At 30.6% G+C, this 13,395-nt stretch overlaps 1 protein-coding gene across 1 annotated transcript; it reads right to left on the bottom strand.

Moving 5' to 3' along the window:
• Window positions 1-965: 965 nt before the first annotated feature.
• On the bottom strand, window positions 966-9,572 carry LOC130900097 (uncharacterized). The gene is made up of 4 exons (XM_057810444.1): window positions 9,312-9,572; window positions 3,452-3,623; window positions 2,758-3,040; window positions 966-1,225 (listed from the first exon to the last, which is right to left on the bottom strand). Exons 1-4 carry the CDS (start codon window positions 9,373-9,375, stop codon window positions 1,037-1,039), a joined length of 708 nt encoding a protein of 235 aa, XP_057666427.1. The 5' UTR covers window positions 9,376-9,572; the 3' UTR covers window positions 966-1,036.
• Window positions 9,573-13,395: the final 3,823 nt, after the last annotated feature.

The raw sequence follows: 13,395 nt of genomic DNA, 5'->3' as shown, positions 1-13,395 counted from the left end.
TCTTCTACATTAAGTAGTTCTAGAAAGTATTCTCTCCACGGTTTCAAAATTTTTTCGTCTTGTCTCAATACGACACCATTTTTATTTTGTATTTGTTTTACTTTGTTTGATTTCCCCTTTCTTGGTATTCTTAAAACATTAAAGAAGAGTGTCTCCTTATCAATTTTTTCTTATGCATCTGCATCTAAAACCCTTTTCCTCTGAATCTTATTTCGTATAAAGATGATAGAGTTATTGTGATATATAATATCTTCGTCACCAGGTATTTTTCATCGGAAGCTTCATTTATGAAATTATTTAGTTATTTTGGCGCATATATTTTGCCTTTTTAGCTACATTTTACTCAAATTGGCGCGTGTAGTTTTATATAATTTTGTATATTGATACCATTATTGAGTATACTTTTTAGCATGTAATATAAAGTCCATTTTTTAAAGAAATTACCTCCCCTAATACCAATAATAATAATTTCAAGAATCTCATAGTCGATTTATTAAATAAATTTATAGAGCAGTTAAATAAATATAGTGATGCATCTAAATGTTCTTGATTTTAGCTATCTTCTGTTTTAAAATTATTTTTTTTGAATAATTTTTTCAAGATTGATAAAAAATTGACGTTTCGACTTAACTTTATCAAAACTTCCAAATTTTTTCAATCTTTATAAAATTATTAAAAAAAAACTAATTTTAAAACAGAAAATACCTAAAATCAAGAACATTTAGATGCATCAATATATTAAAAGGTCTAAGAAATAACAAATTAAATATATAAATTGATAGGATTATATAAAAATAATCGAATCATGTCATCATCATTATAATTAAAACATCGAGTAACGTTACCAACATAACCTAGAAATGCGAAATCGATTGTACGATTTTAGTTGCTTCTTAAGTAAATTTTGATTCAGAAATACTTGGATTGATTGAATATTTAGAAATATTTTAAATGATAACGCACAATAAATTTAACAATATATTAAATTACGTTTATTGTCAATACAAAGGAAAAAGACAAAACTATATAAAGAAATTTATTCTCGAGGACTCTCTCGTGTATAAGTTGTAACCTTTCCGTTATCATTAACAGTTGTTGAAGCTTTTTGTACGGTTTTTGGTTTTCCATTAACATTGGTTGTGTAGCTAGAACTGGAAGTGAAAACACTTTTGAAACCATCTGACGGTTGATCCGCTCCAAATCTGACGTTTACATTAGGTTTGTTCTGAAAATGAAAGCATCGTTTAATCTAAATTATTTATATCAAGCTGTATAATACAGTGTACTCGTTTATCATTATCGATTATATATAAAAAATATCGGTAAATCTTCACTAATATAATGATGAGAGAAAACAATGGTCCGAATTACGAATCTAATCGGTAGCATTTTCCGCAGAGAGAAAATTCAACAAAGTGCCATAGCAAGATGTGAATAAACAGGTACTGATAAACGCCTCCGATCCAGTTATTTCAGTACTTTCTTCATGTGTAAATTCGATGGTTATATAATTTCTCAAACTGGAGTTATCATATCTGCAGGAAAGCAACATCGCTCGTAAAAAAATCAATTCTATAACATCGATATTTTGGAAAGTGAAACATCGATGTTAAAAACATCGAAAATATGAAATATACAAGAAAATAATCATTTTGACAACCTGGTTCGCAATAATCTGTTTCTCTTCTAGGTGATAGTAGCTCCAGCTTCAGAAAATAATCGCTTACTGGGTACCGAAGTTAGTACGATAGGTAAATAGGTCAAAGCTAAATTATGAAGCCTGGGAAATAACCCCTGCATGTCATCCCAAAACTCCAACGCCTTTCCCTTTATTGGAGTAACAGTAGATGACAGGAGCATATGAAATGTTTATTTTTGTTTTCATATTATTGTGCATAAATATTTTATGGTAGCTCCATAAGTAAATTTTTTTTATTATCCCCCATTAATGTGGGCAAGCAAAGTAACAACGAAACACTACATAGAAAAATCTACGCTTGTGACTAAGAGAGATATATATTTGTGTATCTAGCTGACATCGTTCATAAAACATTATTCATGTTATATCGATATCGATGCTGAAATGTCGATATTTATGAACGATATATCGATTATGAAAAACATCGATGTATCGTTTGCTTCCCTACATATCTGCTGTATACAGAAGGTGTAGTGTTGGTCTGAGAAGTACTAGAGTAGATATAGATACTATGATATAGTATTACATGTTTCCCCTAATCTAGCCTGGAAGAATCTCTAGGTCAAGTAAGATTGAAGGAGTTTTGCTGGTGCCACACCTTGTCAAAAGCTTGGGAGACATCGAGAACAGCCGCAGTGCAATACTTTTTAGCTTCTAGTGCTTCTCTTACGGTTCCGGCTACTCTGTAGACTTGGAAATTGGGTATTAAATTATCCTTTGTTACGATGATGTCTATTCTGTTTAGAAGTTTCTCAAACTCTTCACAAAGTAAAAGGCTTATTGGACAAGAGGATTAATGTTGTATAGGATCTTTGTTGGGTTTAGGAAGCATGGGACGTAATATCAGTAAGTAGTTCAAATAGAGGTTTTTTTTTAAATAATTTTGGACTATAGAGGCAGTATAATCCAACTAATTGATAGTGACTATCTAGCAATCAGTTTTAACTCTTCAAAATTGTTGAAATATTAAAATTAATATACACATTTTAAAATATATTTTAAGAACCTTTTTCAAATTGAGTTGCTAAACCACTTACAAATAAATTAAAAGTACTCACGGGGTTTTCTGGATAAACAAAAGCACCTTGACGAACCCCATCAGAACCTACGGAGCCAAATGCAGTAGCACCATTCCCATTTGGTGTAAATTCACCAGTTACATCAGATCCTGGAATAAATTGAAAGCTTGTTCCATCGGGATATAACTCTGGGAAAGACCCGCTAAACGATCCACTGTTTTCATTACCGAAACCATACCCACCTGCGTATCCACCTGCTGTTTCCGGAAAGTTTGACCTTGCTTGGGCATTATTTTGAACAAATGCAGATTGCGATTGAATTCTATATTAAAGAAATCGTTAAATGAAACTATGATACGTTTAACTAGGCCAGGAATGTTTTAGTTAAGTTTCACCTACCCTTTTGACAGATCTTTTCTACCGTTATTGAAAGTTATACTAGAAGAAGCTTCTACCTTGCCATTTGTACTAGAATGTGTATGTGAATAACTGTAAGCACCATCACCACTACAGATAAAATAAAAACACTAAAACTAGAACAAGCTTGTCAATTATTTAATGCTGTGTGAAAATAATTATTTGAAGCCAGGATTATGATTATGTAATTTGTATAATTTTAACTTTATTATAAAGGAGTGATTTCTATAATCGTGAGTCTTATGACACCCATGCAAGTTTTCCAGTTGAACAAACTCAAACCATGATAATACGTCTATCCAATCATCAAACTTACTGATCAAATAAATGTCGTTGAAATTTATTGAAATTTTCAAACAAATTGTTAAAATCGAATCCTTGGCTAAATGGAATATTTTGTAGATTCGGTTCTGCTCCGGAAAAGCTACCAGAATATCCATATCCATAAGATTGGCCGTCACTATTTATATCATTTCCGGAAGTATGTTCTATAAGAATAAATAAAATCACTGATATAAATAAATGAATATCTACGGAATATAACGTAACAAAATTCATGATTAGATGAATAGTTAACACTATCAGTTTACGTAGTAGTCTCATTAAAAAATTGGTACACGGAGGAAGAGAGAAATTATTATAATAAGAAATGATTACCTATTTGTGAATATTCTATTCAAATGAAAAAAATTATATTTGTATGTAGAGTTAGTGAGGAATATATAAAAATTGATAGAGTGACCACATTTGAATACCTGAAAGTCATTTGCACAGAAAACGGAAAAATCAGCAATGATGAAACAACTAAGAAAGGGGAAAAGAAATAAGCAATTATAGAAAAACTCCTGGAATCAATAGGAAACAAGATAGTTGAAAGATATTTGAAATGGTACGGACACATGAAGAGAGAAACCTCACAAAGTCTAATGACAGAAGCAAAGAGACTTAAGGGAAAGCAAATTTGGCTACAAGTAGCACAGGAAGGAATAAGAAAGGGAAAAAAGATTTTGCAAATAAATAAAGTAGCAAAGTAACGAAAAAGTGGAAAAATAAATGAAAGGACAATGAAAACTAAAATCTCAATACCCTGACGCTCTTAAGGGCATAAAGAGTTAGACAAAAGCAAAAGAAGATGTAGAGTTAGTCATACCTGCGCCGACCACGATTCTATGTTTGTAGTAAATGTTATTAACTAAGATAAAAACAATGCGAAACGGCAGATAGTGGAAAACTTATCAAGACAGTTGCAGTTTTGGTATTTTGTTTTGAATTTAGGTATTTTTAATAAAGACTTTATTCAACTTTATTTAATTCTAACAGTCTCTATTAAGGCTAACACATTTCTTCCAACGATGTTCATTCATTTTTTAAGACTATTCATTCTCTGAAACCTCTGATTGCCTACCTCTCATATGACATGATCAGAAAAAAATCCTTTTTCACACAATTGTTTTTGAATGTTGGAAACAGCCAATAACCGCCGGGAACCAAATCTCAAGTCTCAAGTGATTTTGAAACTTAATTGGCATAATAAGCACTCGTAATTCCTTTTTTTAGGTTATCTACTAACGTTACACCATCGGCATCTCAAAATACTTTCTTTCCTTGTTAAACGTCATTGGCTAACTTTGTCTTTTCGAGTTCACTTGCTCAATTCGGCAAAAAGTATATTATACATCACATGCTAAGAGAGACGGTTCTCCTCAATTATATACCAAATAGCAATACGTCGATTTTGCAACATGGAATTATCAACTTTTTGTTTGTGGTAGCATACATAACACCATCAAACTCAAGACACCACTTTTTCAAGTATTTAAACATCGCGGGTTCCATGACAGAACATTTTTTGATCTTATACTGTAAGCACGCTTCAACGGCTACAGAGTACTCACTTTTTAGTACGAGTCTATAGTTTATCCATGACCACACGAAGGTGAATTAATAAGGGTACTTCTAAAAAAGTTCTTTATGGTTTTCTTCTTCTCTGTTGTTGCGATTTGTCTCGCTCCAGTCCACATACACACAGATGATCGTTGTTTTGATATAGTTGTCTCATATCTCGAAAATGCTATTAATTTTTTATAAACAGAGCGCTGATTCAGCAATTCGTTGTTGATTTTGTTCCATTCTTATAAAAAAAAACATTTAGAATGAAAGGTTATCATGCTCAAATGTTGATTTGAAATATTGTAAAACATTTCATATGAATCTTCGTCTACTATCAATTGTATTTTCCATTAAGACTTTATTATGTCCCGTCTTTTGGAAATCCTGATCATTGAGCATCATTGGTGATAGTGGGGCACGTTTAAATTCCGCGTAGCAGTCAATGATAGTTGATTTTTCTGTAGGAGGAAACAAACTAATTCAACTAAAGGTACTAAAGGCATAATAAGAACAACCAGTATCATCAGTAAGGTTATGATATTTAACAAAAGTCATCAATGCTTAGCTTATGCTGATGATGTGACGTTGATAGTAAGAAACAGAAGAAAGCTTAAAGAAACCACAAAACAACTAATAACAGCAGCAGAAGAGATAGGCCCGCACTTCAATAATGACAAAGTTTGTGGAAATAAAGAATAAATGTGTAAGCAAGACAAAAAACAATTTCATAGTACATAAACATGATGGAACGTTAAGAAAATTCGAAGAAATAGAAAATTTCATATATTTGGGTGCATTACATGGTAATAAATACCAAGAAGAAAAGGGAATCGAACTAAGATTTGCCAAGTAATAACTTGCAGAATATTAACATCGAAAGAGATATCCGGATCTACAATTTTGAGACCCACTCTGACATACGCCTGTGAAACCTGGATAATGACGATAAAACCAAGTAGAAATTGGAAATCTGAGAAATAAAAATACTAAGAAGAGTTTTTGAACGAAAGTAGACAAAGTTAGGACGAGAAAGGAGATCAACCATGAAACTTACACATTTTTCAATGACTAACCAATCTGCGCGATTATAAAGACAAGAAGATTACAAGGTCCCTTAGAACGAATGTACGAAGACAGACCTTGAAACGAGTTACATGGAAGATATCAGAGGGCAAGAGGAAAAGAGGTAGACCAAAAGAACGGTAGAGGGAAGTAGTTGCAGAAGACCTTAGAGAGAAAAACATCAAGAGCTAGAGAGAAAAAGCAAGGGAGATAAATTACAAGGCTATGGAACTAAATGGTCTGTATTTAAGCCTATTGGAGGAAACAGGATAAAATGTTACACGTAATGAAAGTTTCAAGTATCTGCAAACAACTCCAACTCCACTCGTATGACAACACGTTCTGAGTACGTTCATCATTAAAAGTTTCAAAGTTTATGATAGCATATGATTTGACATATTCACATTAGTGATTAACTTAATGCGTAACAATAATAATTTTTATCATTTGATTTATCTAGCGATTCTACTAATGATGAGAATACTTATTGGTTATAGAAAGGCAGATAATAAATCCAAATAATCTATTGTTTTCACAACAAACTACAATGTATTACATAATTTTCACTGACCAAGTTACTGAAGAAAAGAAGTTCTTTTATCAGTGTAGAAATGACAAAAAAAGTTGTTTTCCTAAATCAGCAACTTTATCGTGACAAGAGACATTATTTTCCAATTCAATAACACTCGATAAGAAAACGAGGAAGTGTTATAAATAATTTTATTCGTTTGAAAATTAGACTTATTGTGATTTCTCACCCTCAGATTGAGTATGCATTATTCAAATATGTGAAAGAATAATTGGGAGTGAAACACTGAATTGTAAATTTGTACTAAGACTTCTAATGTTTGATACGGTCCTCGTATATATTATTCTACGAGTATAAGTTAGACATGATAGCATTTTCGCAACAAATGATATCGTGACGTAGTAAACGGGTTTTGAAAATATTTATCCCAAGTTTATAATAACAAAGACTAATAAAAATGCAAATTTTGTTATGGATAATGATCACCAACAACCTTCAGAATTGATGTAATCTCGGAACAATACTTTAATTTGTTTTTCAATTGAAACAAATTATTTAACGAATAATCACAATACTTTTGTGTTTGATTGAATACGAAAAAAATCAATTCAGAAGATTATGAAGGAGAAAATTTGGAGCTAGTAGTATTTTTATGAGTATACAAAAAAATCTACTCTTGTTAGATCAATGCAATAAGATATTAATATTATTTTCAAAAAGTAAAAATAAACTTTTACAAAAAATCAATCATTAATGTATATTAGACTTTAAATCTATAAAAAGACTCAAATTGGAATTTCTGTTACCGTTGGTGATATTCATCTTGAATACACTGTTGTTATAATAGACAAGAAGGACTATTTCGAGAGTGTAGACAGGATCATACACCATAATCTCCGCTGAATAAAATGGTCACAAATGTGAAAGAAACTCTTAAAAATTGTAAAAATCTTGTACCCGGTAAGCACAGGTAAATAACCCAACATTATCAAAGCTCGATTGCTTCCCAAAATTTACAAACTTGGAAAGGCAAACAATTTGCACACATAGGTATAATATTTCCAGGTGGTTAGCGAAGTAATTTGAAAACTTACCCATGGGGAAATTTTAATCTCTTTTGATGTAACTTCAATATTTCCCAGAGTACCGATCCCGCAGACCTTCGAGTACCTTGAGGAGTTACTGAGATCTAATAATTTGGGAGCTGATGTAATAGAAGAATATTTACAGTTAACAAAAATATGTATTGAACAAAACTATTTCCAGTACAACAACGAATTCTACAAGCCAGATGAAAGAACAGCAATAGGCAAATGCCTATCACCGTTTAAGTATTTTCTCAGGGTATGGTACATAAATTTTTCGAATGAGTTAGATGCAAGTCTAAGTGAATCTCGAAGCATACTTCAGTTTAGTCAATAATCTTTCAACATTTTTGGGTTACTGGAAGTGCTAAATCTGTTTATGTTGATCATAACACTTTTGAAATAATGCGAATAAATGTAAAGTGATAAATTATAGTAAAAATCTTAGAAAATACATGAAGTAATGCTGGATAATTCATATTTTGGTAATTATACACTTTCGCGGTCACCTGGTTTTTTGGTTAGGTTAGGTTAGGTTAGGTTGGCTCTAGAAAATCGAAAAATGGATGGATTTTAATGATCTTGGTCTCAAAATGTTCCATTTTACGGCGGATTTATAAAAAAAATACGAAAATTAAAAAAAATAAATATGTTTTACAGTTTCATGACTTTATATGCAAAAAAAAATCCTTCTGTTTCTGACGTCGTGGAATCAAGTTCGTATATTTTTTTTCGCAATTTACATAAAAAAATGAATATTTTGAAAAAAAAAAGTTTTTCTACTATTTAAGGTTTAAAACTATTAAAAACCGCAAATTCATCCACTACCCCCGTGTTTTTCATAAATTCATCGTAAAATGGAACATTTTGAGACCAAAATTATAAAATTTATCTATTTTTCGATTTTTAATGGTCCAAAAACTATTAACATTGAAGAATATAGTACGAAACTATTCACGAAAATTGATTGTTTTTCATCGATTTCATTTTAAGCTATAAAAACTTAAATTGTTTATTAATTTATGTAGAATACAAAAAAAATATAAGAACTTTATCTGATAATGAGATAATTTTTTGTAAAGGATTATTTTGCAAAACCGTTTTTTTACGATTTAAAACAGTAAAACTATGAGAAATTCTCAATCCAGCTATTTCTACTAATTTTTTTTATAAATCCGCCGTAAAATGGAACATTTTGAGACCAAGATCATTAAAATTCATCCATTTTTCGATTTTCTAGAGCCAAAAAACCAGGTGACCGTGAAAGTGTGTAATTACCCATATTTTTCTTAAGTGGCAACTACAAAACTACAATGTAAGCTTTTTAGGTCATAACACCTAAAATTTTTTATCACGAGCCGTCACTGAGCATATGTATTAATAATTTCAAACATACGTAGAGTACATTACGCGATAGTATACGTTTTTATCGAAAATAAAGAGAATAAATAAAATAATGAAATTAATTTTGCAACTTTTTTTAATAAAAAATTATAATTAAATAAACACAATCTGTGAAAATGATGATATATTATTCTAAATTAATGAATACATAAAAAGTTAAAATGTTGATTAACTAAAGATAAACAAATGTGAAGTTGTTGACTCACCTGGATATCCCGCCAGAGTAAAACCTGTTATACCAGATAGTAGAATAAACAAAAATTGCAACATCTTTCAACAAGATTATTCTATATTATTACGTTTGAATCACCTTTAACGTCTCTTATACTTGATTCCTTTTTATTTCCGATAAAATCCGATTGCTAACGAACAATTTTAATTAATATTTTCTCTTGATGGTTTCAGAATAGCCGGAATTGAATACCTCTTTTTTAATTGCACATTAATCATAATGCAAAAATTGCATATAGGAGATGTAACGAGGTTATCTTCCATGTCAAGTTCACCTACTCTCTAGTAAAGGTCATATCGAATAATATTAATAAACAAATTCGGCGCATGGTTGACAATTTTAAGTATTCATAATCAATTTCTTCAATTTCTTATTTCTTAGACCTTTTGATATATTAATGCATCTAAATGCTTTTGATTTTAGGTCTCTTCTGTTTCAAAATTAGTTTTTTTTGATAATTTTGGAAAGAAAGATTAAATTTGACGTTTAAGTCTTTATCAAAATATGATATTGTCTTTGATTATGATAATCAACTTTGTTCCAATAAGAAAAATCAATTTTTTCCTTGGTTTCCACATCTCAAATATATTAAATTTATTAGAATTTACAAAATAGAACTATAAATTTTACTTAAATTATTTAGATCTTTTTTATCATTAATAGCTTTTTCGTTCTTAAGAATGTTAATCATTTCTAAAAATTCTCTTTTTCGTGTATTAGATTCTGTTCCCAGAATTTTCGAATCTTTATAATTGAATTTATGTTTTTTTGATATTTCGTGGTTCGTTAATGCAGTTCTATTTTTTTTATCGCATTGATGACCTCTTACTCTAGTTTCTAAATACTGAGATGTCTGCCCTATGTAGACAGCATCACAATTAGTACAAGGCAATTGATATATAAAAATTTAGTGAAATGGATAATGTACATATTATGTCATTTATGAATTATACTAATATCATATTTATTGAAATAATTCGATAATTGTTGGGAAAATCCTTGTACATATGTAAGGGAAAATGTTTTATGTTTTGATGTTTCGTTTCAGTTTTGTTGTTAAATTGATTGTAATATCTGTTTATCCTTCTTGAATGTGTTGTTTATCATTTTGTCTTTTAATGTAGTTTTTGCTTTTTGAATAGCTAAGCATCTAAATTCAGGATCTGATAGTTGGATAGATCTATAGATCAATATAAATAAGCAAATTGTAAGTGTCATATTTTGATAAAGACTTAAAAAAAGTCGAAACGTCAAAATTTATCTTTCTTTTAAGAACTATCAAAAAAAACTAATTTTGAAACATAATATATAGTAAATGCTAAATTCGTATTTATCCTAATATCATGGAAACCTATACCAAGTTTAGATGATGAAATATTTCTTAATAATATTTTCATTAAATTTACTATAAAAAATTCATAAGGAAACGTTTCGCATTTTGAGGTTATGGTTTTGACATCACCTAGTGCCCCAATCATTTATTTCATTTCTAGTAAATGAAGTTTTTAAGAACAAACATGAGGAAGTTGTCAGAATTTATCAAAAAACAGCTAAAAAGTGATTATTTGAATCTAAAATAACTATTTACTCAACAAGGAAGCATATGCAAAATTTAAATGTTGTTTGTATAGGAAGAGAATATCTTATAATATGTCTCCTTCAATTGTTGAAAGCAATATGTGAGAGGTAAATCATTTATAAATGCTCAATAACAATTATTAAACATCTAGAAACTATTATACTACAAAATAATTATCATAGAAAAATTAACCAACACCAAAATTAATATGAATTAAAAGTTCTTATAAATCATGTTTTAAATTTGAAATTTCCACTGAAAATTGAACGCGACGTTCGGAAACTGATCTAAATCTCGTTCTGGATTAGGATCCGTAATCAGATGATCTATCGTGAATCCGGGTTATAGTTTTCGAAAAGTCTTTAAGTAAGTCCTAACAATGTAAAGTGAAGCCTCTTTGGAATACTCAATGTCTCATATTTATTAGTATTCACATGTTTTAGATTTATGTCAAAAGCTCTTGATTATTCAGAAGGGTTTTCAAAATGTGATAATTGAAAAAAAACAGTATTCAAAATGTGACCAATGAAAGTATGAGCAACTGTGTAGAAATATATGCAAAAAAATTGTCTCTATTGACAAAAAGTCCGAAGCAGCGCTGAAACATATTTGATTAATTGTCAAGCACAAAAATTATTTTCATTTATAATATATATAGTATAATAATAAATCATGTCGATAATACAGCAAGAGGATATTCACTTACAACGGGCGCAATAAAAATAATCTGTTATGCCGATGACGCTGTAATTGAAGCAGAGAGCGAAGAAGACTTACAGCAGCTCCTATACTCAATCTACGTAAAAGCTAAAACCATTAACATGCAAGTATCCACCGCAACGAACCAATGAGGTGCAAACTCGCCCTAGAAAATAAAACCATAGAACAGGTAATGTCATTTGACTACCTAGGCACACAAATCAGCGCAGACCAGAACAGAACAAATTAAGTAAAAGGATAAGAAAACAAAGCCAGCCGAATATCAGACGCACTCCGGGATATTATCTGGAATAATACCAGTATGAACAAAAGGGCAAAAGTTAGAATATACAAAACCTGCGTTAGACCCATATTGACATATGCTACAGAAACAAGAGCGGACAACAAAAGAACTAAAAACTCGGAAACTCAGAAACATATGCGGATACACAATAAGAGACAGAAAGAGACATAAGATACGAATGTGAGGTGGAAGACATAGTCAGATGGGGACGTAAACGTAAAAGAACTTGGAACGAACACGTGGAGAGGATGACGAGAAAGATTAATCAAAGATCGCACGAGACGGTAAACCAGTGACACGACGACCTTTAGGAAGACCTCCAACAATATGGATGGATTTATGGACATCAATATCTCAAGGATGACAAGTTGGAAACTACAGGCCTAAGGCCTACAATACGTTGAAGAAAAAGAAGAAGAAGACGAAGGTTATTATTTATATTCTATTGTCATTTATGGTTTTTAATCGATTTAAAACCTAAAATGCATTATCGTTGGTTAAAAAACGATTATGGATTCTCTACGAGAACAAACAAAATCTCCTAACGTCACAGTTCAAAGCTTCGGCAGAGAGTCATCAGGAAGTTATCAGAACGGCAATTTTAGTAAAATAAACTTTATTTGTAACAAATCTCGCAAGTATGCATACGCACAAGACACCGTTAATAAAGTGCTTTTAATAAAGTTAGTGCCGGTTTTAAATAAAGGAAGGCATTAAATTTGATAAAATCCGCTTTTTGGTTCTTCTTTTTTTAATCTATGTTTAGCATCCTAAACGACTCATGTGTTTTTAGACATGATGACAAAAGAAAATCGTTTTTAATACATAATCAAATTCCCGGTGTTTGCTGTATAGTTTAGATCATATTGTGTTTTGAACATAAATCGTGTCTTATAACCCTATAGGTGGCCTTCATAATTTATAAAATGAAAAAAAAAGACAAATCAGATTATTTCACGTTTCATAGATGGCGTTTACTAATAAACTTCAGTTTAGGTCTATATTTTTCTACTCTCTATCTGGTAGTTGCCAGCACTCACATCCATACGTTAAAATAGGTTCCACTGTGACCTATTATTATAGTTTAATTTTTTCTGATCACATGAATGTGTTCAGAATTCGTGTAGCGTTTTTCCCTTATCGCATTCTATGTCTTATAAGAAATAAAACAAATATACGTGATTATTTTTTCGTCTTGGAAAAATTGGGTTATATTTCCACGCGAATGACAACTCTCAGAAAAATATCTATTTAACTGTGACCTTGTTTAATCGTAACTAGAACTAGAGGTTGATCCCAAGCTTAAACTTTAGTTTAATCTCCATAGGTGGTAAAATTGCGTCTTAGCCACGTTATAACGTTATACAACCTTTTCCTTATAATTTCTAACACGATTGCCAGCGTTGGATAATTATAAAGAAAAGAATTTCATTATTTTAAATATACCTTACCAACTGGATGGTTACTAAATGCAAG

The sequence above is a fragment of the Diorhabda carinulata genome, chromosome 12 (genome assembly GCF_026250575.1).
Source record: "Diorhabda carinulata isolate Delta chromosome 12, icDioCari1.1, whole genome shotgun sequence".
NCBI lineage: Eukaryota > Metazoa > Arthropoda > Insecta > Coleoptera > Chrysomelidae > Diorhabda > Diorhabda carinulata.
This window is presented reverse-complemented; position numbering and strand designations above follow the sequence as displayed.

Excerpts from the sequence above, each read along its gene's own strand:
- LOC130900097 (XM_057810444.1), bottom strand. The coding sequence starts at position 9,375 with ATGTTGCAATTTTTGTTTATTCTACTATCTGGTATAACAGGTTTTACT. Across the intron at positions 3,624-9,311 it reads TACTCTGGCGGGATATCCAG|AACATACTTCCGGAAATGAT; the intron begins GTGAGTCAACAA and ends TTATTCTTATAG. Across the intron at positions 1,226-2,757 it reads TTGTTTATCCAGAAAACCCC|AACAAACCTAATGTAAACGT; the intron begins GTGAGTACTTTT and ends TTTCATTTTCAG.